Source organism: Tenrec ecaudatus, chromosome 6, assembly GCF_050624435.1.
Source record: "Tenrec ecaudatus isolate mTenEca1 chromosome 6, mTenEca1.hap1, whole genome shotgun sequence".
NCBI lineage: Eukaryota > Metazoa > Chordata > Mammalia > Afrosoricida > Tenrecidae > Tenrec > Tenrec ecaudatus.
The window spans coordinates 91,674,510-91,699,986 of record NC_134535.1 but is presented as its reverse complement, the minus strand read 5'-3'; the positions used below and the strand labels follow the sequence as shown (position 1 = coordinate 91,699,986).

The 25,477-nt window shown below is 39.3% G+C and overlaps 1 protein-coding gene and 1 non-coding gene across 2 annotated transcripts in view; both read right to left on the bottom strand.

Moving 5' to 3' along the window:
- Nucleotides 1–25,477, bottom strand: part of ADAMTS20 (ADAM metallopeptidase with thrombospondin type 1 motif 20) — a 176,996-nt gene that overhangs the window by 109,112 nt on the left and 42,407 nt on the right. The window contains exons 4-12 of the mRNA XM_075551858.1: nt 21,301–21,560; nt 16,798–16,881; nt 16,125–16,249; nt 14,841–14,881; nt 11,028–11,133; nt 8,861–9,007; nt 5,883–6,024; nt 3,982–4,086; nt 115–260 (exon numbers count right to left, since the gene is read on the bottom strand). Coding sequence (XP_075407973.1) covers nt 115–260; nt 3,982–4,086; nt 5,883–6,024; nt 8,861–9,007; nt 11,028–11,133; nt 14,841–14,881; nt 16,125–16,249; nt 16,798–16,881; nt 21,301–21,560 — 1,156 coding nt within the window. The remainder of the gene's footprint in view (nt 1–114; nt 261–3,981; nt 4,087–5,882; nt 6,025–8,860; nt 9,008–11,027; nt 11,134–14,840; nt 14,882–16,124; nt 16,250–16,797; nt 16,882–21,300; nt 21,561–25,477) is intronic.
- On the bottom strand, nt 771–877 carry LOC142452075 (U6 spliceosomal RNA). The gene has a single exon (XR_012785138.1). It is a non-coding gene; the product is annotated as a U6 spliceosomal RNA (small nuclear RNA).

Sequence of the window (25,477 nt, the reverse complement as noted above, 5' to 3'; positions counted from 1 at the left end):
TAGAAGTTTCTGAATCTCAGAAACTTAACAGACGGACCTTTAGTTTTAGAAGTAATGCTTACTTTCTTGTGCCTTGAGATAATCTTAATTTACAGTAACATAAAATAGACATACTCAGGACGATCACAGAGCCTGGCTGTGCTTTTGATTCCACCTCCACACGTTCTTGAACAAGAACTATAAGCTCCCCATGGTCCCCAGTCACCATCTACAGGACGCGCTTCCATTTCTTTGTTTACACACAATCCATGGTAGCAATGCTATAAAATAATAAACACAAAGAAATGATTCCTGTATATCTCATTAGAACATCACATCAATTATAGCAGCAACATAAAGGCCACGACAGGAAAAAAGTGCATACAATTCAATGCAAAAATTATTAATTCAGAAGTGGGATTACTTGTAACACCTCTTTATGACTAGCTCCTGAGTTTCTGCAAAGTAACCAGATGAAGATTTCTGGAACGAATAAAGATGATATTCCCTGTGCTCCTTTTTTAGAAAAAATAGGTATATTGACATATAATTCACACATCATACACTTCCGTAGTTCAGTCGTCTTAAAAGGGCCTGTGCAATCACCCTAACAATCGGCTTCAGAACATGTTCCTCTTCCTTCTAGCACTTGTTCTTATTAGCTCCTCCTTTCCCTCCACCCTCCCCTCCCTTCCCTCCCCCAGTACACCATTAATACAGTGCCTGTCTCTATAGATTTACCAATCCTGGATTGCGTGTATTGGAGAACATATGAAAATAAAACAGCAAAAAGCAATATGGAATGCTTCATGAATGTGTGTGTCATCCTGGTACAGGGACCATGCTATTCATCCCTGTGTCATACCAGGGTTAGTGTATGTGCGGCCGAAGTGAGCACTCTCTTGCCTTTGGTATTTAGGGTTTCACGAGGAAGGAAAATCTACACACATGGAGAAGAAGAGACATCAAGATAAACTGTGTTTTTTTAAGAGAAGCAAATATTAGCATTGCATATATCCATGCTTCTGTTTTACTCAAAGATATCCACAGAATATGTGCAATTAAAACTTGCTTTTCATATTTTAGTTCCATTCATTTATAAACATATTTTAGATAATTTTCTAGTGAATTTCATCCCATGTCTCAAATGAGGACGTTGGTTCTTCATCCAGAAAACAGAAATTTCTAGAAAGACATGCATACAATTTCCCACCACTCCTTCTACACAGCCAATATCTCCGCTCATGAATTCAGCCTTCTGGCCTATTACTGATCATGAAAAGACCATGCCTTGTGCAGACCAGATCTCGCCACTGGTGTGCTGATCTCAGCCTTCCCACCACTTCCATCAACTGTCCCCTCTCCTGTATCAGCACTGTTAAATTCTCTAGTACATAAGTGCTACTCGAAGTATGACCCATCCACACCTGTCTAAACTATGTGTTGCCCCTCTGTAGGGCAAGGAAGGACAGAAATTGAGAGCAGGCATTCAGAAGCTTTTGTAGGAAGGTGGCAGAGTAATCCTATGTCAGTTAAGCATGAGAGTTAAAAGCATGGCTGTATTGGAAAGCTCTTTTTCTACATTTTGTTTTCCTCATCGTTTTTATTTTATGTAAATATATGGTTATCAACTATTGGAAATAAAAATATAAAAAGCAAGTTTTTTATTGCATATAGTCTGACACATACTTCCAATATTCTATTTCCATTAACATACAAACATACCATGCTATTTCTCCCATCGATTAAACAACAAAAGAAAAACACACACACGCACAAACCTTTTTTTAGAACTCACTCTCCTTCACTAGCTACTGCTCTGTTTATCTATTAAAGCAGCGGTTCTCAACCTGTGGGTTGCGACCCCTTGGGGGTCAAATGACCTTTTCACAGGGGTCACCTGATTCATAACAGTAGAAAAATGACAGCGATGAAGTAGCAATGAAAATAATGTTATGGTTGGGGGGTCACCACCACGCGAGGAACTGCATTAAAGGGCCGCGGCATTAGGAAGGTCGAGAACCACTGGTCTATGCCCACTGCTTAAATCTGCCTATCTTCTCCCAAACCCACCCCAAGGAGACTTCTCCCCGCCACCTCCCAATTGCCACAGCAATCTGCTCTTGTGACGGTCACCGATGGCTCTACCATGTTATAACCAGAGTCCAGTTCTCGGTCCCTGTATTCCTTGACGTCTCAGTAACATGTAACACAGTTGGCCATGCTTCGTCTTCAATGTGTTCTTCCATTTGGTCTTCATTTTCTTTGATCCTCCGTGAGAGCGCTTTCTTTTGCTTTTCTTCTCTATGATATCTTAATGTTGAAATTGCTTCAGACCAGCTATTGGGCCTTTATTCTCTATCAACACCCACTTCTTTAGTAGTCTCATCCATCCCATCACACCCATCTCCCAAAGACGCGTAAATGTACACCTCCCAGTGGAAGAGCTCTTTCCGGGACTCCACTCCCATGCAGATGCTTACTCATCTCCGCTTGCAAATCTAAGAGCTGCCTCAAACTTACTATAACCAAAGCAAGCTCTGCATTTCCCAAGCTCAAATCTGTTCTTTCTGAAGTCTTCACCCTCTCAATTACTGTTGCTAGATTCTGCCGAGGTGGCTCTGACTCATACAGACCTTATGAGTCGGCATGAAGCAGACTCGATGCCGTGACAGCCTCGCAATTGTTTCTCTGCTGAGCCCGTTGTTGCAGCCACAGTGATACTAAAGGAATCCCTCTATTTCATGGACCCTTTACTCCGCCGATCATGATGTCTTTCTCCTGTGATCATTCTTTGTCATGACAAGCCCAAAGCAGGTGAGACTGTCTCACCTTCTTCATTTCTAAGCTACATGCTGGTTGTCTTACCGCTAAAAGAAATTGGTTTAAGCTTCTGGCAGACCAAACTTTATTCAATATTCCTTGCCATACCACAATTACAATACATTAATTCATTTTCAGTCTTCCTTTTTAAAGGAAGGGCTGGATAGGACAGAGGCTGTACACTGGTACATATGAGGGCTGGAGGTACAGGGAATCCAGGGTGGATGATACCTTCAGGACCAAGGGCGTGAGGGACGATGCTGGGAGAGTGGAGGGTGAGTGGGTTGGAAAGGGGGAACTGATTACAAGGATCCACATGTGACCTCTTCCCTGGGAGAGGGACAGCAGAGAAGGGGGGAAGGGAGACTCCGGATAGGGCAAGATATGACAAAATAACGATGTCTAAATTACCAAGGGCATATGAGGGAGGGGGGAATGGGGAGGGAGGGGGGAAAAAAAGAGGACCTGATGCAAGGGGCTTAAGTGGAGAGCAAATAAATGCCTTGAGAATGATTGGGGCAGGGAATGTATGGATGTGCTTTATACAATTGATGTATGTATATGTATGGATTGTGGTAAGAGTTGTATGAGTCCCTAATAAAATGTAAAAGAAGAAAAGAGAAAAACATGATTAGGGCAAAGACTGTACAGATGTGCTTTATACAATTGATGTATGTATATGTATGAACTGTGAAAAGAATTGTATCAGCCCCAATAAATTGTTAAAAAAAATTTCCTATTTTTACATGAGGATCCTTTTCAGGGACTGGTCTCTACTGATAGCAATCCCAAAATAAGTGAGATGAAGTCATACCATCCTTGATTCTAAGAACCATTCTGGCTGTACTTCATCCATGAATTTCAAGGAATTGCCAACTCTTAGGAGTTTTATGTCTGTACTTATTAGTAATGACAAGACTATCCCATACTTAGACAAGTATCCTCATAGTTATTTCTATGATAATTTATTTGCAGCGTTAATATGGCACCGTTCCATTTTGATGAAAAAGAATGAGACTGAGGTTAACAGCGTGCTACATCAACCAGACATGACAATAGAAGGAATTCACCAGGAAGAGTAAAGACCACCAAGGAATAATGAACAGAATGCTGAAATGAGAGTCAATCACACCCTTGGATAATCTCCTGACCCAAGACTCACCCTTCAAGAAAACCTACCATCCTAGGACCACAGTATGTTCCATCTGCCAGTGGCATGTGTTGAGTGAGGCAACTACTGCGAACTCCGTCTGTACTCAGGCACCAGAGACGCTTGCACTGCGTCTGCAGGGTAGCACAAAGCAAAGGGACACGAGTAAAATTAAAACCACAGCCCCTAACTGATTCAGTAGATTGCAGCAATTTATAAACTGAATACTAAACATTTCCTGGTTCCTTGGTCACGGCTGGCCATAATCAGCAATACTGCTTACTAAATAATTAAATGTCAATTCTCATAGAAATGCAACATTTAGTTTCTTGAATTTGTCACATTTTTACTCATACATTGAGGAATGGGAGAGATGAATTGGAGTGGAAGTACTGAAAATTATGTAAGAGAGTTTTCTTTCTTTTTAAAGGATATTTCTCTAAAGACTTCTTGTTTTTAAATGTTACTCACAAGGAGTTTTCAAAAGCCTCTTTTGATCCAAAGTGGAATGTATGAATAATGTGCACAGAAATACTGTATAATATATACTAAAGTTCCTTAGCTTATAAATATAATGTAGACTTTCAATTTTTAAACAATAGGGCCTGAAGTTTGTACAAGAAAATAAAAATCTACATATAGGTTCATGAGAGCTGGAACCAAATTAATTTCCTCATGTTTTCTGAATTTAAATTCAAAGTTTTTTAGTGTCCAAATCTGATACAAAATAAATGCATCTTTTGTAATAAAAAACAAAGTAAATATTTCCTCCTAGAATGGCTGTTTAAAGGCTTAGTAAGATTTGCAATTATGAATACAAGGTGAGGGAAGAATGTTCACTAGGTAGAATATAACTTCCAAGTGTATCAACTGTGTGATAACTTCTAAGTAAATTTAATTCATTCAGTCAATAAATACATACTTGAGGACACCTCTGAACGAGCCCAGGTGGCCCTGTATATTAGGCGCTAGATTGCTCACTGCAGGGTCAGCAGTTTAAACACCCCCTTTGGGGAGCTCTCTGCTCCTGAAAGGATTGACCACCTGAGAAACCCTGTCTGGAGTTGCTGTGAGTTGGCATGGAGTCTGTGACAGCACTTTCTGGTGGGATTTTTTAATGACCTGGAGGGTATTTCAGGCACAACAGACCTATGTGTTTAAATGAATAAAGGCTGCATTTTGATCCCAATGATCATAATCCAGCAATGTGTGAAGGGAAGTGTATACAGTCCTGTAATAATGAAGGAAAGGCAGTGACTATGCTTAGAACGTAAAGTATAATTCTCACGAAAGCAGCGACATTTCCTCTGAAATAAATCTTACATTTCCCCAAAATGATTATAGACCCAGTGAAAATATTGAATCATCTATTTCCATGGATATGGAAAGGATGTAAACTCTGAAAAGTCCTAAGAATAAATTATAAAATAGGAACCTAATGAAACTGAGCAATACGCATACCAAACTTAACTCCCTTGGATTCAAACTTACATGAAAGAAAAAAATTGTCTATTAGATTCCCTGACCCATTAAAATAACTCAATATCAAAATATCAACAGTTTCGCTCTCAACTTCCCAAAGTAGGATCATTTGAAATATTTATAAGTAAATAACTTTAGTTAATTTTTAAATTACATAGCCTCGCCTAGCCTCTGCTACTAAGTGAACGTACTTTTTAAGACTCTGAAATCAGTCACAAAGATCATTTTCGAAGTGCCTGGCATGTAATAAGCTTCTCTTCAAACATATAAGCTTCTCTTCTTAAAACCTCCTTTCTGTCAGCTACCATTTCATTCTAAGATTTTAAAAAGTTCTTAAGATATTTATATATTAACTCACCTTCCTTAAAATATATATACATGTTGAAAATAGAGCCTATTTGTCATGTTACAGCCATTTTGAAATAAAAGGGTTACATTTTTTTCTTACCAAATAGGGACACACTTGTGACCCAGGACCAAACATAAGTTCGCACTGCTTATCTACATCATATATCTGTCCCGGAAGCTGTGGGGACAAGTCGTATGTTCTTCCGCTTGGCTTGTCGAGGAGGCAGTCCCCATAACCAGCGCTGCACAAACGCAGGAAACAAAGCAGCGTGAACATACGTGGAGGCATCTCAGGACAACATGTTTATCACTGTTCAGGTAGTCTTGCACTTTCAAAGGGAATGTCATTTTGTTTTGTATAACCTAAAAACTGAACCCATCTCAAAATCAGAATTGCAGTGCATGACATTCTCACGGTTTACAAAAGACTTTGAAAACTTGATTTCACTTGACAACCTGCAAGTGCCTTATAGGTTACAATTTTACAAATAAATAACAAGTAAACAAATTCATCAGAATATCGCTTATGAAGCATACATTTATATGTCTACTACACTATACTTTGCTCTACTTTGGTATCTAATAACATCCTACTTGTAAGACACAAATTGTCCAAAAGTAAAAATCAAGCTTTCAAATCATTTGAGAAAGTACATGGTCAGGTCTGGACAAAAACAACAAAAGAAGTAATTTTAAAATTTACGCCGCTCCACCTCAAAGAGATCTCTCAGTTAAAAACAGTAGCTCTGAAGTCCCAAAGTTACGGCGATAAATTCATTTTTCAAGGAATTAACACAAAGTTAACAGCCCTAGGTTGTAGAAATATCCCCTAAAACATCTAAACACAATAAATACAATACATTAAATGTCAAGACACAATGCAGTTTTAAAATTACGATATTTTACACAAATAAAGCGCCAAAGAGATAAAAAAAAAAAAACGCAGCACAATGACGACTATTTTCACACGCTAACAGAGGCACCGTGCGGTCCGGGCGCGAGCTGCGCTTAGCGGAAGCGTCGCTCCTGTGTGTCTGCGCGACGCACTCTCAACCTGTCCACGTGTTTTCAAGTTTGATTTTTAGTTCGACTACCGACCAAAGTTCAGAGTCCAGAGCAGGTTGTTTCCGAACTTTGCTGTTTGAGTAGTAGAATGTTTGAACTCGGCCGTGTTCGACAACCGAGGCTGCACTATATATGCATATGTAAATATGCATAAACACATATGCATATAGAAGCACAAGTATATCTAAATATGTAAAAATATATATATATGCATAGGTATGTCTATCTGTTCCAATCTAAAAAAGCACTGTGAAGATGTTCAACTACTCTAACTGGGCTAAAGACAACTTGTTGTACTAAAATAATTTTTTAATGTTTCTGGAAAATTTTACTGGCCTTATAAACTCTTTTATATGAATGAACAGGTAATTTTTTAATTCTCATTGAAGATAATTATAAAAATCCTCCTTTAAAACAACAACAACAAACGTACCTCTACTGGTCATTTTCATCAATTTCTCAATTAACCATTGCACAAAGCTATAAGGCAATTATGTACTGATTAGCAATTGTGGGCTGTGAGTTTAAATCAAGTTCTGATAGGAGGATAAATAACCACTGTTGATAATAACTATGGAATATATTGAGGAACATATATGCCAAAGCATGCTTTCATTTTTGTTTCTAAAAAGACAACTAACTAGAGATTTCTGATATTATTAAAATAATGATTAGAATATGCCGCTGATCAATTGAGTCTTTATGTGAATTTTTAAGCAGCAAATCTGATGTCTTAATTTTCTTTTTGGGACACTGAAAGTTTGGTGAAGGAAATATCCGTTATTGACACCAAACTAGCTGAACTATTGTTTGGAATGGGTTCCTCAATTTTTTTTTTAATTTTTGGGGGGGTTGGGGGATAAGTCTGTGCTTTGTTAGTTTTGATGGGGGTCGGGCAGGGGGAGGTCAACAAAGCACTGTGTGTCCCAGTTAATTTGGAGACTGCTGCATCTAGATGAGCAATCTTCTCCTGTTTACTCTCTGCTGTATACAACACTGCTGTGTGGGAAAGGGGAAGTGCTTTTTAATATATTGGGCTTTTGTACTGAATTGTTTTCTAATAAACAATCATGATTACATTTTTTCAATAGAAAAGAAAAGAGAAATTTTTTAAGAAGGCAACATTAACCTCTTCATCATGTAAGCATTCTGGATGAAGGATTCTGCAAAACTTTGTTTTATGGTTACTTCTCTTAGTCACATAATTCATGAGGGGAACACATGGAGGGCGGGAGGAGGAGAGGGCTTCTTTATTAAAATGCATTAGTTTTGTGTGTGTGTGTGTGTGTGTTTAAAGATAGTGTGACTTGCTTTTTTGTTACGTGCTTTTTAATTTTATTTTCAAATAAAACGCTGTTTTAATATTTCTCTAAAGAATGTGTAGTTGAATAGATGACCTATTATTGCATTTATACAAAAAAATTATCTGCAAAGAGCTTGGATTTGGCTCTTTGGCCACTTTGAGTGACTGCGATAGGAAGACCATTTGGATCAAGAAGCTTGGGGTTGAGAGATCTGGGGAGAGTCTGGGTCAGGTTCTCTTCTCAAGGCTGGGCAGTCTCCTAAAGTATTCATTTGTAAACTGAGAGACTCCCCATCACTGCACCTTTCTAGCTGTCCTTCAGGAATACCTTACACTAACATGCTAAAACTTTTCTCAAAACATTGCCTCATAGTGTCTAAAATGTCAACAACAAACCACAAGTAAGCTGAAATTCCCATCAAGTGTCTCCTAAAACAGGATTTCCATCACAATATAAGGGTCCAAGTGAAAAAAGGGATAGGTCTGAATTGCCAAAGTTTTAAAAAGACTTTAAAAATTTTTGTAGGAGCTAAGTAATATGTATATACAACTCCCCCTTTGTTTTTAAGGATTCATTTGAACAGTGAAATTAAACTTAAATTTAAACAAATGAGAAACAAAATGAAAACTGAAACACATTAAAAGAGCACACAAATTTCAAAATTTTAAATAAAATTTGACTAAAAAAATTAACCTATAGAAAGACTTACTCTAGGAATTCAGTGATATATTTCTGACTGCATTTTGACCAGGTCCAAGGAGTCGAGTTGTAACTTAAAATTGGGGCCATCACATGATACGGATGTTCAATCCCAGGCTCCTTACATTTAAAACTATCATCGTGGGGAGCACTTAACCTAAAAATAAAAATCAACACTTCAGAAAAAGAATAGGAGAATATGATTTCAGAGTACAGAAAATTAACAATGGATTCTATTTATAACTCATTATAATGAAAGTATAGACAAATTCCGTCATATTGGAATTTGTACTCTTTCTCTCTCCTTAAATAATCATGAAAATTGCAATACATTTAGGGACACATGGCTTCTAAGCAATACTAGATTCGAACTTTGAACATGTAGTACAAACCATTTGAATTTTTGGCTCACCTCATCACAATATGGAGAAACCTCTCCTGTGAAAATGGTGCAAGTTTCAACTGGCCGATATTTCTGTGCGGATACAGATTAGGCGAAGGATATACCCTAACGAATTCCACAGGATTGGCTGATGCCACACTTTCAAAAGAGCTGCTGCATTCTTCTTCATTATGTGTCCGGACTGCCAATTTAGGTTTAAATAACAATCGTCTAAGTACAGCCTGGTTCTGTAATCAGTGAGTCATAACTGACTGCATGGGACGGCTAGGGACACTCTGACTTGGCAGTCAAATCTTCGTGGACTAGTCATGCTGTTCAATAATTAGGTGGTCAGCAGCAGACTCCCCACACTCTTTTGAGTATTCAAGTGTAAGTTCAAGTTTAGACGGTGCCTTTGCCACCACCTGATTCTGATCCTTGCCTACTGTAGTAAGCAGTCTTTCCATTAAACAACTTACCCATATTGTAGAGACATCTAAAGGGAGCCTCTTTTAAAAGTTCAATAAATGTTTACGAGGCACTCTGTAGAAGAGCGGTTTTGTAGTCATAAGCAGGCTTGTTACTCTCTGCCATGGAGTCGAGTCTGACTCATAGTGACGCTGCAGGACAGGGTACAACTGCGCCTTGGCTTTCTAAGACTGCAACTCTTTACAGGCGTAGAAAGCCTCGTCTTTCTCCCATGGGAGGGCGAGTGCTTTTGAACTGTTGGCTTTTTGGTTAGCATCCCAACATTCAACTCCTGCAGCCCATGAGCTCCTTGTGAGCAGGCTTCGAAAGCAACAATTGTGATCCCAGATCATGTGTTTCCATAGCTGTGATGCTTCACTCTTCAACTATTCACCCGATCCTCCATCAACCACCTCAACCAACAACTCATAAAATTGAGCATGAGCTCGTTGGTGATCATGACATACAACCATCCCAAAGGAGACTTCAAGAGGCATTCATTTACCAAAAAAATGACTTCCACTTCAAATTACTACCTGCATGTTCTAATTGTGCCTCGAGGCAAGACCAGGCAAAGAAAATGTACGGAGACTAAGAGTAGTAAGTCTAGCCTCAATTCCTTATTAGCAGGTCACAAAGGAAGCCCAGAACTCCTGGGGGGAGGGGTACATGTGGAAGCATGTTTCAGAGAACGAGCTTGTTCTGACTTCCAAGGGGAGCTGTCACGGCCTCCATCCTCAGGGCCTAGAGGCCCAGCAGAATATTTGTAATGTAGGAAGATCTAAGAGAATAATCCCAAATCTTGAATAAAAAGCTATGAAGGAGGAGGGGCTAAACTTTAAAAATATGTATGTATTTTCATTTCTGATTTAACGAGAATTATAATGCAAATAAAATTAAGTGACTATCATGAAACACACACACATATGTATTTTAATGACCTTGGCACTCCACAGGTGCTGAGGCTCTAAGCTTTAAGAACAAGGATGTCTTGGAACTGCAAGTACCATTTGGGAGTTCCCAGAGTCAGAAGCCCCTGGAGGCCTTCCCAGAAGCTGGTGGAGGAGAGTACTGGGCATGTAAAGATAACAAGGCACAGCGGCCAGAAGTGCTGCCTTGGAACCCATGGCAGGACAGGAAAGAAAACGGGTTCCCACGTTCTAGGTCTTTGCTTAGTCTGTTGATCTGTACAGCCTGTCTGATCTGATCCAACATCACAAAGGAGCCAGAATCAGCACGTCAGGGTTGGAAATGACGCTAAATAAATAAATGGAGCCGCTAACCGGTCAGCGGCAGAGTCCGCGTGTGTGCGGGCGCGCATACTTACACGTGGCCGAGCTCGTGAGCCACAGTGAAGGCGGAGCTGAGTCCATTCTCCTCAGAGATAGAGCAGCTCCGCAGGGGGTCGCACAGGGTTCCGATTTCTGCCAAACCTGAAAAATCCCACACTGGAATTTGATCAAACTGGAAAATGACTGCGAAACCACGAAGTAAGCACTAGGTTTATCACCATTCCTCGCTGTCATTCCCGACGTCGCACCAATGCAACACTACGGAAGCATGTGGACTAGGGTGAGGGAGAAAGGAGGGCGCGGTTTGCCTGCAACTCAACCGTTGCAGCCAATTCACCACGGCGCTCTTTCTCAAAAACAAAATAGCCACAAATTATTGATTGGGCAAACGATTTAAGGCGCAAGATTATTACAGGAAGGATGACATTCGCACGCCTAGTAGGAGAAGCCACAGCATTTAAATTGCAAGAGGGAAAACTGAAGAGGAGAAAGGGGGAAAGCGATCCTTCTGTGATCCTTTTGAATTTTTAATTCTGAAGCAGTATGTAAATATTCAACTGTCACACTAATTTCCACCCCAAACCTCACAGCCTTGGAGTCTATTGCGACTGTAACAACCCTCTGATGCGTGCTAAGGAAGCACGCATAGCGTCAGCCTAGCTGTACCTGAGCGAATTTGGATTCTCTGAACGTTGCCAGTGATAGAATAAAGTAGCCGGGCCTGAGGCTGACACTGGCCCCTGCGTTCGGAAGTGTTAACAAGTTACATAAAGTCATTTAAAATATGGAAAACATTCGTTTCAACACGCTTTGTGTATTTTAACTTAGGGACTGAAACACAATACAGTACAACACAAACCTAGTATTATTACCATTAGATTATTACCATTCTCTTATCTGTGATCAAAAACTTACCTTCATTTGTTTTTCTCCCACATATTTTTAATGAGGTAGAAAAATACTAAAATGAGTTCATTTAAGCTGTTATCTTTTATTCTCATTTAAAATACTTGTATTTAACTCATAAACTTGTTTTGATGATTAAATCATGTAAAATCTTAATAGTATCATCATAAATGTTAGCATCATTATTTATCATTAACATCCCCTGATTTAACAAATGCCAATAATAAAGCGTTCATGGTCACTATCATTGATGAGCACCAGTACAGCTAAAAACAACAAAACACGAATGGGGACGAGAACCCCACCTGCTTTTATAGAAACATCAAGAGTTTGTATAGCTGATCATTTAATGAACAGTATGACATGGCGGGTCTGATTCAGCCAACGTTGTTTCTTGACTTTTAGTCTTACAAAGATTTTCAGCAGATAGTATAAGAAATACGATGTATTCAAAATATCCCTGCCAAATACCTGACTCTTCAACTACATCTAAATCGCCAGAAAGTATTTGTCTAGAGGGAAGAAGGGGTCTGATCCAAAACGTACGTCAGCAAATGCCCATTTATTAAACATGGACAATTAGAGTTTCTGAAGGATTCCCAATACAGAAAAACGAAATATTTAATAAAAATTAAATTTTAACAAATACTGTATTTGCATGATGTATCAGACACCTCAAACAAATCCTTTCTCTTCTGTCTCTGCCTCTCCCTCCTCTCTGTCATGTGCAGAGCCAAGATCTAGTTGGCAAGTAAAGTGTGGTAATGAGAAAAGCTGTTCAGAGGGAGCAGACTAGTGACAGCACTTCAGTCCAGGTGCTTGGAGCTTACTGAGGAACCTTCGCCATAGAAGGTCTGATCCTGCAGGTTCTGCATTGAGCCAGGAGGTCCAGTTACCAAAACTCTGCCACTAGTGGAAACTATTGAGTATCTTCCCTAGAGAAAAGGTCATGCCATGTGAAGGCTCGCTCCCCACCCCAGATCCCGTGAATTGCATGAACTATCAGCTCAGAATCGAGAGCACCAAAAAAAGAAAGACAGACAGAGAGGCTAACACGAGAGTCTCGAGAAACCAGAGGAAGCACAGAGAGAGCTCGGAGAAGAGATAAGTCCCTGGAGAGGATGACAGTCCAGTGGTTGGGAGGCTGGGGGTGGAGGTGGGTAGTTTATGGACTGTTGAATGTAAAACTAATGATCTTCTCTATGAATCATCACCTAATTTATCATTCAAAGTTTTTAAAAAATAAGTTATATAATAAAAAAAGAAACTTCAGAGTGAGTGAAATATAAAACTTAAAACCGCCAAATGACAAATAGGCAAGTACAAAATAAAGCATGCTGACATAAACACGTGAAGCAAAGAATGAAAATATCTAATACAAAGATAACTCTGATCTCAAAGGAAAGGATAGGGTATTAAGACAACATTACTGAGATACTGAGCAGTCACTTTCTAGAATTGTTGGAAGGAAGGAAGCTAGCAGAAAAAAAGAAAAAAAAACAGAGGAGTTTAAAAACAAAGATACCAAAAGTTCACTGTTGGTTCTGTGAAAAGACAAATATAAAGGAACAGGCATAAATAATTAGGATGAAATGGAGCACAACTATGGAGTAGTGCTTAAAAAGTTAATAAGGCAACACTATGAAAATAATTTAACCTAATAAATTGGGCTACAAAAAAGACATGGTTAATATTTAGGACAAAAGGCTAATCTTTTAAATAAATTGAATAAATTGCACACACCAAAATAGCACTATTGTCATTGGATAACAACGCTTTCCACAAAGACTCATGGAACTCAAATAATTTTCATATGGGACCTACCAGACTCTAAAGATAAGGATTATTCCAGTGTCATATGATATATTTCAGAGAACAGAATAAGCATAATACATGCTAACATATTCTATAAAGTGAGTCATACTTTTATACCAAAATTAAATATGCATAGCAGGAGAATGGAATTGCAGGATTATGGACCACTTTCCCTCATGGAAATGCATGCGTAAAATCAGGGACAATTCTTCTACTATGCAACTTGGTAGAACCACTTTAGAATATAATGTGGTATAACTTGTAAAGTAGAACATCAGCACACTGAATGCCACACATCCATTCCTAAGAATATACAATAGCTTCCACAAATAATGAGAACGGAATAGGCCCAAATATCCATTAGTTGTCACTAAGTGTTGCTGTCTGAGTTTGCTCCTGCTCAGAGTGACCTGTGTGACAGAGCAGAGCTGCCCCAAGAGACTTTGGAAGCTGAGTCTTTCCTCCTTCCATTCGAGCTCCAGTCTGATGGCGAATTCATGGCTGGCTGGCCATTTTAGTGTTTTGCTTTATGAGTTTATGCTAAATTATAAAAGTTGCCTATGGCGTTTTATATAGATCAAAGCTTACATATAAGATACGAGGGAGGGGGAAAAAAAGAGGACCTGATGCAAAGGGCTTAAGTGGAAAGCAAATGCTTTGAGAATGATTGGGGCGGGGAATGTGTGGATGTGCTTTATACAATTGATGTGTGTATATGTATGGATTGCGATGGGAGTCGTATGAGCCCCTAGTGGAATGTAAAAAAAAGAAAAGGAAAAAAAAGAAAGATAATGATTGGGGCAAAGAATTTACAGATGTGCTTTATACAATTGATGTGTGTATATGTATGGATTGTGATGGGAGTTGTTTGAGCCCCTAATAAAATGTTTTAAAAAAACACCTTAATCAAACTTTGTACAGCACCTGATACGTAGTAATCAGTAAATTCATATTAGTTCTTACTATTGTTCAAAAGTCAAAGCAGACTTAAATAACAGCAACAGCTGAAACCAACACCATCAATCAAAACGATTAAAATACAAATCAAAAGGAAAACAATCATAAAAAGTTACATTTAATTTAGTACGCTATGATGTAAGCTAACTGTAATTTATAAAATAACTTACCTAATGTGCCACATTTACCTCTGGCTCCACAAATGTCTTCCCTTAAAATAAAAAGTTTGTTTTGAGGAATTTTTAGGAAATGTTTTTGTAATAGGTCATACAAAAATAAATAAGCTTTAACATGACTATCATCACAAACTAAACTCTCAATAAGGTTAAGCCAGAAAAATGCTGCATTGTGCATATCAATAAGCCATAAGAGTTACAAAGAAGTCATGAAAGTAGCTGAAGTTTACATCACCTTTAATAACAAGATTTTTAAGTGTATTATGTACCTACCATTAATTACACAATCTGTGTAATATAGTTATCCTTTCCATCAGTGTTCACGTAAACTACATCTATTATTCTTTCTTAAATATAATGATGTTCCCAGGTTTTACCAAGTTCTATATTTTTGGTATTTCTTTTGTTTCTGCTTTGGCTGCCCCTCTGATTAATCGGTTCTGTGGTTCACTTTCCCCTGGGTTTCCTTTAGTAAACCCTTTCTCTCCCATCGTTAACCTGTTATATTCAATCTTAGCTGCTTGGATACTAACTAAAACCAGATAAACCAAAGACTGATGCCGCAGCACTGTCTATAAAATTAGGTAACATCTGCTTCATTTGGAAAAGAGAACTACATGTTAACTATTTTACATAGGCTAAAGATTTTCATTTTAGGGTTTTAGAAACCAGAGATTCCTCAGCACCTGACATCTAAATAAGGAGTTATTTACTTTGGTCAAGCAATAAGTAAAGAAATATGGAAGCCAACTAGAATCTAAATATTGATGGCTGATATCCGAGTTGTAGACACAAGTGTTTAAATCAACAATATATAGCGGTGCTTGTAAAATGAATGCTTGGTTGACAAGGGCGGAATCTGTTTTCCTATAAATAATTATGGTTGAGAACAAGTCTAGAAGAATCACTGTGGAAAGTCAGACAGACAAGGAGCAGGTCCTTTAAAAAGCAGAGGGACCCTGAAACATACAAAACCAATGCAACTGAAACGCTCTTCCTTCCAAGCTCTAGAAAGATCGTGTAGGCAATGAACAAAACCTATTCTTATTTCCATACTTGTGCTTGTTTCTATGTACTATTCCTGATTCTCTCATACCTTAGTATGGTAAAAAATCATTTTGTCTACGTCAATGCATTGCCTCGCAGCCTATCATAGCTAATAAAAGGATGCATAGATTAATTTTATGTATTATTGTTAAGGAAGCAAGAAATATCAGTGATCATGCAAAGAGAAATGGCAAATAATTGCAGATAGATGGATAATCTCTAAAACCATACCTCGTGATAAGGACAGCGGTATCATGGTGGAAAGGGTGGGCATCGTCGAGAACGTTTTGAGTTTGTTGCCATAAACAAAAGTTTCGTAAGGTGGCATCTGCATTGAAATTGATCACTGGTCCTTCCTATACACACACACACACACACACACACACCAATAAAAGTGATTTGATATTAGGTCAAAATACCCACTGGCTCTTTTTCTTCCACAGTTGTCAACATCAGTTCACTATGACAAGTTGCATCTTCATGAGACAAAGTGACGTGGCATCAACTCATATTTTAGAAATACCTAAAACCTTATCGGCAAAACTCAACTTTTCATTAGATCTTCTCAATGAAACTCACAATATTTAGGATTCGGCAACTTCTCAAAAGGATAATCTCATTCCTTTTCATATCAAGTTTCGAAAGAAAAAAAAATCAAGCAACTCCTTTTCTAATAAGAGTTTTATAAATCTCTAAAAATGTCTAAGTCTCCAAACTTAACTCAAACGCCCTGCTATTGAGTCAATATATAGGAGCATTTCAAACTGATCTTTGGGGTCTCCCAGACTGCACACTTTTACAGGTTCAGAAAGTCTCATAATTTCCCATGGAACTGCAGGTGGGTTAGAACTGCTAAGGCCCCACTACTACAACTACAATTGTTCAAGCTAAACGTGTTCCTCACCTGCTCATGGTGGATTACAACTAATTTTACGACGACTATATTTATAAGATTTCCAATACTCGGGTCCTTGTAGATTGTTGCAACCTGAAAGGGAAATAGAAGTAGGATTAGCTAACTACAATGACTATTTCTCTTCAAAGATTTAACTGAAATCAGCCCAAGAGCATCAGTTCTCCCACTTCACTAAACATTGAAATCAACAGGTCAATTTTTAAAATCCTGAGCCACAGGCCACCCCTCTTACCAATGAAATGACAAACTCTGGATCAGATCACAGGTGTCAGTATTTTTTTTAATACCAAAGTATTTTTAAATAATGCCAATGGAAAGCCAAGTGGGAGGTCAAGCATGCTAGATCTTACTAGACAGCAGCAGCATCCATATCACCTGGGTCGTTAGCAAAGGAGAACCCCAGGTCTCATCTGAACCTAGTGGAGCAGGAGGCATGTTTTAACAAGATGTGAAGGCACGTCCGTGGACACACACCACTTACTATTTGATACAGAAGCCAGTACCAGGGCCACCACTCCATTGGCTCATGAGACTTGAACACGAAGTCTCCCAACCATGATTTTTGCCAAAGTCTTTTTGCCAAATAGAGCACCATCAGAACCAGAACCAAGAACATCTCTGATGCTACTCACACTGCAGGACCAGCATGGATCTAAATTCAAATTCCAGCACCTTTACTAGTGTTTGAATGAACCTTGGTGGTGTAGTGGTTACATTTGGGGCTGCAATCCTCATGGTTGACAGTTCAAAATCACCAGTAGCACCGAGGGAGAAAGGCTGGGTTTTCTACTCCTGTAACCAGTTACAGTCCCAGAAACCCACAGGGGCAGGAGTAGCCTTGACCATGAGGAAGCCTTGACTCATGGCCTTGAGTTTAGTTTTGGTTTGGGTGGCACAGTAGGCTACAAATTGAGCCTACTACAAATTGCTAACCACAAGATCATTAGTTTGAACCCACCAACCACTCTGTGAGAGAAAGATGGGACTATCTACTTTGGTAAAGATTTTTGAAGTTTCATAAATTCAAAAAGGTACAGTTTCATTCTGCCCTATGGAGTTGCTCTGTGTGGGAATTGATCTATGGCAGTGACTTTGGAGTTCTGAGTTTTATTTCTGTCGTACCTGTAGAGCCACGTCTAATTTCAGGGCTGTCATCTCTACCTGCAGTGATGCCTTTCACTCTAGTGGTGGCATGTTTTGGCAAGAGTGGTGAGAGACCCACTGGGAATGAAAGTAACTTCCGTTCAGGGAGGGGCAGTCTGGTGACTGACAGTTTCAAGTAGATTCCTTAGCATTGCAGAAGCACCCACTTTAAAGTGGGAGCTCTGAAAACACATAGTTCGATTTATAAATATTCATTTTACATGCAGCTTTTGCCTACTGTCTGCTGTAGAAGACAGAGATTACTGTATTTATTACTCCAGAGCTACCCTTTGATCCTGTGAGTTTAAAAGTACATGTTTTCCCATGTCAAATTCCAGAGTTGAGCAAATCATGCACCGCAATGGAGAGACAAAGGCTCTTTTGCCCCTAAAAATATGACCACTTCTATGGAGAAGATAAACACCCAGTACAGCCCAGAGAAAAGAGTGGACACATCATGGTACGTTGTTGTTGGATACCAGTGAGTTGGTTCTGGCCCATAGCGAACCAATGCACACAGAAGGAAACACTGCCCAGCCTCGCGCTGTCCTCCCCACTGTTGAAGCCACTGTGTGAAACCATCTCAGTGAGGGCCTCCCGCCTTTGGGCTGCCCCTCTATTTTTACCATGAGGTGGTTAACAACAAACTACCATAGATACTGACTAGACCATGATAACTTGCATGGTAACAGCTATAAAATATCTGAGGGGGTTTCAAAGCCTCTAAAGCAAGCCCCCGGAATTGATGCAAGCTGATGTGGCACTGGAAGCATTTACTCATCAGGGCTAGGAAATGTGGAAGACCACTTGGCCCGTGGGCTGGAAGAGATCTCTATTTTTATCCATTCCAAAGAAAGATGACCCAACAGAATGTTCAAACGATAGAACAATATCATTGATATCACATGCAAGTAAAATTCTGTTGAAGATTTTCCAACAATGGTTGCAGCAGAGCATGGACAGCGAACTGTCAAAGAAAGGTTTAGGACAGATTCAGAAATAAATCCACTGCAAAAAAAAATACTTTAGAGAAGCAAGAATGTTACTCTGAGGACTAATGTGCACGTAACCAAGCCATGGTACTTTCAATGACCTCACATGCACCCAGAAGTTGAACATTGACTAAGGAAGGCTAAAGAATCGAGGCCTTGACATTGGGGTGTTGGTGAGGAATATTGAAGAAACCAGGGACTTCTGAAAGGACAAACAAATCTGTCCTGGAAGAAGTATGGCCAGAGTGTTCCTTAGAGGTAAGGATGACAAAATTGACTTACATACTTCAGGTGTGTCAGGGGAGACTAGCCCCTGGAGAAGGAAATCATGGTGGTAGAGGGGCAGTGAAAAAGAAGGAGCTCTCAGTGGCGATGGACTGACAGTGGCCGCAACAATGGGCTCGGTCAGCAGGGCAATTGTGAGGAGGGTGCAGGAGCAGGCCGTGCTTTGTTCTCTTGGACAAAGGGTTGCCTTGGGTTGGAATCAACTCAATGACACCTCACAAGAACAAGGAGTTCTTAAGAAAAGTTCATTATGTTTCAAATTCATTTTTCCATAAGCAGGTGTTTATTTTAAGGGCCAGGCAATTTTCCAGTCATAAAGAAGATGTACAGAAAGTGTTTGGGCTGTGTGCTAGAGGGAAACAGGAAGTTTGGCTGGGGGAGTTGAGTCAATTGGTTCTTTTGGCTGGAAGGCTCTGCACACATGTGGAGGCCCACAGTCACGGAGTCTGGGCTAAGCCGGTTATCTTTGAGTGTGACTCCTGGTATCTGTAAGACAACCCTCATATGATGGCTGGAACGGCATTTCTTTCATGAGGAGTGTAATGTTAGCTGGTATTGATGATTTCGAAGACGTTATACAGCTCGTGGGGAGATGGTCCCCAACCCAGCCGCAGAATGCTTTTTCTCTTTGTTGGCTCTAGAGCAAGGTTCTTGATCGTTAGCTCCTTGGTGACTTCCTCATGGCCTGCCCTCTAACGCTCCCCAGCTCTGCTTTTCCATGAACTTTTCGAAGCCCCCTCATATAACCAAAAACATTCAAAAGCAAACTAATAACTAAAATTTCAAGAGGAAATAAATGTTATTGCTTTGTCGAAAATGATTACTAACTGGAATTGGGAAATATCAGTGTTTTGAATGACTATTTAAAAAACACTATTCCACCCAAAGTGAAATCGGTGAGAGCTGGACCTCATCATGCTTTTCTGTTTGGGGGAGTCTGTAGGGGTTCTGCCTTTGATGGGGTGCAGACACGTTTCCATTGCTCACTCAGTGGGAAATATTTGAGTTTTCCTGGAGGATTCTACCCAGGTTCCAGCTTTAACAGGTTTGACTGGGTTGGAGCGAGGAAGGAGGAAGGCCGTCAAGGAGCTGGATTGTCAGTGGTTACAACAGTGTGTTGCGGACTGGGACGGAGCTGAGCAGGGCGCAGGACTGAGCAGTGTTTTGTTCTGTTGTGTGTCGAGTGGCTACGGGAACTGACTCAATGGAAACAACAGCTGTATAACTGCCACTATCGACAATATCACCTCCTTGTCTGGATCTTCTGGGGATTAAATAACACTGTGTACAGAAAGCATTTAGCATGGAGCCTACGGCACTGAAATCAATCACCCCCTGTCCATAGCTTTAATTCTGACTCATTGTGATTCTATAGAACAGAGAACTGACTCCGAAAGTTCTCAAGGCTGCAGTCTCCGGAAAGGTAGACTGCCCGTGTCTTTGGAGTAGCTGGTATGTCTGAACCACACATCCATCTGTTCACAGCTGAGCACTTCAGCCACCCACCACGCTCCTTCAAATAAACATAGCACCTAGTATGACTACTTATAAAGATTTTTCAGAAGAAAATGCACGTAACATAAAATGCCAGTTCCCTTCTACGCTCTTCTTCAAAGTACTTGTAATATGTCCAAATTGAAAGCAAAAGATCCAAGGTCATCACTATTTAATTTTTTCTCTCAACATTTATTGACTATCTACTACCAGTGAGATACTGTGTGACTTGCTAGATATAGAGAGATCGAATAAAATTCAAAGGGTGAAAGATCAAGGTTATTAAGTATCTTTTCTGTCACTAGGGGGCAGAAGTCATTGGCATGATGAACTAAAGAATAATCCACGTTCTAGTTTCACAGACATTACATTGTTTAAGAAAGCTGTCCAAGTAACAGAAGGGGATACGTACCATACATTTATCTAAACAAAATGTTAACAAAGTATTAATTGTGCTTTAAACATAGGTAAAATTTACTTATATCCAAATTTTGAGAAATTTACTTTTCTAATTAAATGTGGAAAAAATTCATTGGAATATTTTCAGAAATGGAAAAGCCATGTCCCATTTACTTACAATTGACATTAGCGTTAGGATGTAGTGCTGTAAATCCTGCCCATGAAAGCGCGCCATTTTAGCATCAGCCGTGACCATGACTTCCATATATCGTGGGTAGGATATTAAGCGCTTTCTCCTGGAATGTGGTTCCTGCCTTTCATCTCCCAAGGATACATTTTGTGAATGGTATTGTAAATCCTTCTCCTTCTTGAAATTAAGATCTTCATTCGTGTTGCCAGAGCTATGAGAGGGTGTAGTGGTTTTCTTGACTTGAATGTCTGGAGGTGAGAGAATAAAAACGTTACCTAACATCATTCAATTGGCCAGGACAAACAATATCGCACAAAATTGAACAGTCAAAAATATTTAATACTTACACATCTGCTTCCAATGTGAAACGATAGAAGGATGAAAAGAAAGCGTTATTTAAGACAATGCTGCATTACATTATCATGGACATTGCTGTTTGTGGCAAAGAAAAGCTTACAAAAGCTCACATTTTCAGAATCGGCTCTAGCAAAACTGTAACTTGGTTTTCTTTTAACAGGTACAACTACTCAAAGCCATTTAGAAGCACTGGATGGGAAACCAGAACAAGGAGTCCCTATGCTCCGTCAGCAATTAAGCCCTCAAGGGACCGATGCATGTAATCTGATTACAAAGTAATGATATTTTAACATACAATTATTCATAAAACTCAAACCAACTGTTGTTTATCTCAAAATGTATGAAGCACACAAACTACCAGAAATTTAATTTGTGTGCTAACGGATGGTTTTTCAAACCTGGTGAAATTCCAAAAGTTGACATACAACTTTATAACAGTGAGCATATAAATCTTACTGTGCTATTATCATTCAAAACGTTTGCTCAGTGAAGATTTCCAAGTCTGACTGAGTGTGTAATTCTGAACCCTTCCTGCCACACTCCTTCTACAGTGAGTCCATCGCTAAAATAGCCGAGGTCAATCCTTCGACCCTGGAGAAGATGCCTGGTACATCTCTAAATCTCCTGGCTATCAGAAAGAAGGTAAACTTGCACTTGTTTATTTATTTGTTTATTCATCCCAACCATTCATTCAAAGCAATCAGTGAGCACCTACTGTATGTCAGGAAATGTTTAAAAAGAGAGGGGCAAACAGCATCTCAAAAAACTTATTTTCTAGAAAGAGAAATAAAAACAAATAAATAAAAACATGGCGGGAAATAAAACTGCAATTAACTGTAAATACTTCAAATAAGATTTTAACCAGGAGACGTGCACACAGACACAAAAAGAGCCTCTACCTGCCAGAATTTCTAAAAAGCAAAATAATGGATAATATCAAGTGTTGACAAGGATATGGAACATGGTAGAAATGTACAGTGGTACACCCACATGGGACAATTATCTGTAAACCCTAAGGGAGAGGATGGTGAGACTTGGTCTCATGTATTTTGGACATGTTGTCAAGAGAGATTAGTCCCTGGGGAAAGACGCCATGCTTGTTGAAACAGAGAGAGATGTTGTGCAGCTGTTCCAGGAAGGAGTTGGGTGCATGGATTTTAATGTGGGAGGATGTAGGTGGTGCGTTTTAAGTAAAACCTTTCATTGCATGAATAATATATATTCTCTTATTCCATTTTGTAAAACACAAATGCATATTTTTACAAATGGGTTAAATGAAACATAAAAAACGTATTGCCATCAAATCAATTCTGACTCAGGGTGACCCTATGGGACCTGGTAGAATATTTCTGGGGTTCTCAAGACTGTAATTCTTAATGAGATGTTCCCCTTAATCATTTTTCTGTAATGTTTCCCTCTTAATTGTGCTCCCGAGAAGCAGCTCATGGTTGTGAACTGCTGGTCTGTGCTGAGGAGCCCAGTGGTGATGAGAGCACCTTAGAACTTCCTAGCAAGACGTTGAACTGCCTTGCAAGATGTTGAGCCACCTCAAGAGAAAAAAACACAAGAAACTCCACTTTGGAGAAGAAATAAAGTATGACATTAGGGCCCAGCCAAGAAGTTATACCATCGCCAAGAATCAACAGATAGTCCAAGGAGCCAGCGCAAAAGTGTGGGGAACCCCAATAAGACTTGGCTGAACCGGACCGATGCCCAAAAGCCAGCCAAGCCCGCTAAAGTGTGGAGAAACCCGATAAGACTTGACTGGGACAGTGGTGACATCAATGAGCCAGTCAATACTTTTATCCTTAGTAGTTTGAGTTATTTTTAGATTGTTTGATGTGTGTTTGAAGTGAATAATGCAAGCATTCGAAAATGTCTAAGAGTGTTAAGTAATTATTGGTCACGCTGCTCATGACAAGTGGGTCTGCCAGCAGGGCTCCTGTCGTACTCAACCATAAAGGTATGGAAATATACATCCCACATTGTTGGCTTTAATTGGAGCAGTGTGACTGATGAGCAGGGCAGGAGAACTATAAATGTCTTTAGCATCTTGTTACTCTTTAAATCATTATAATAATTTTAAAGTGTGATCTATAACCATTTTACAAGATAAATTTTTAATCCTACTACCTTTCTTGATATTTCTACATAGCAAGCATACCAAATTATGATGAAAGGACCTTTCCACATATCCTACATAAATGACCATTATTCAGCTCACACAACCATTCAATTACATCATTTCTATACAATGCTTCTCTTTCTACTTCTATTCCAGGGAGTTAATGTGAGAATGATGTCTTGTCCTTTATTAATAACAAGCGTATTATGAGTCAAAACCAATTGAGACCAAAACAAACCATCAAATCACGCACATCATGCAACAAAGATAATCTGTCCACTACAGCATAAAAATCCAAAATTACATCACTGGACATAATTCTTATAATGGCCGAGTATATTTGAGAGGAAGATGTTAAACATTAATAATAATTCATAAGAATACAAACTACTGAGACAATTCTGCTAAGCAATCGTCCAATCGGAAGCTTATCATTCTTATTTGCATTTACTACTGATACCACATATTTAAAATACATAAAACTGAATGCATATTTTCCTTCTTCATCTCAGTTTCCTCATTTCTATTAGTGTGAGCATCCTCTACCATTTATTACCTACCACTTATTTCCAGAATGAGATCCCACCATTTGGCTCTTCCTATCTGTCTTTCACTGTATCTAATCAACGTTTCTCCATTTCTCTTTCAAAACATTACTCCGATTACCAACAACATCCTTGCTTATTAAGTCATTCAGGTTCTTCTTACCTTCCGGAAACCAAACTTAGTGCTATTAATTCCAACTCAAAGTGACCCTATAGGACTGGGCAAAACTGCCCCAGAAGATTCCGAAACTTTAACTCTACAAGAGTAGCAATGTCGCCTTTCTCTTGAGGAGAGACTGGTGGTTTAGAACTGTTCACCTTGTGGTTAGCAGCCCAACAGCATTATTAGCATCATAAATGCAAAATTAGTCATCAAAGTCTCCCAATTTAAAAAATATCTCTCAAATCATCATGCCATCTTTGATCTCTTCTCCATCCTTCACTTATATTAAAAAAGATTCACTGTTTTTTACCTTACCTTACACAAGAAACTACCGTGAATCCGTATTGCCCATGAGATCATGTCTAAGCCGTCCCTGCCAACCAGCACTACACGCAGCTCTGCTCCTGCAGTTACTGTCACGGCTGTCACAGATGTCACTTCCCCAAAGACTGAGGATATTGTTAAGCACCATGATTTTCCTTGGCAAGTAATTATGGATTCATAGAAAAAAAGAAAAACTCAATTCAGTGGAAGGAAGAAGAAGATAATGGAACACTGGGAGGGATGTGGCAGAAAGAACGGAAAGGAAGAAGAGAAAATAGAAGAAAGGCATACATTGAGGATAGAACGCTGATTCATCCAGACTTTCCAGAAAAGGTTATATTATTTGGGATGGACAAAAACAGTAATTCAAAGATAGATAGGTTGCCTTTGACTTTTCTAATACCAAGTACAGCGTTCATTCTGGTCTTTGTATAGACTAGATGCTAATGTTCCAGATAAGGAAATACATTTTATAGTGTTGGGGTTTTTTTGGGGGGGTGGGGAGACACGGTGTTGGTATTCTCCAGGGTAGGGTTATCTGTAGAGACAGTAACTGGATTAATGAGTTATTGGGGTAAGGGAAAGGAAGTTAAGGAAAATGGGTAGCTAATAAGGAATACAAGAAGGAAGAAAATGTTCTAGAACTGAGTG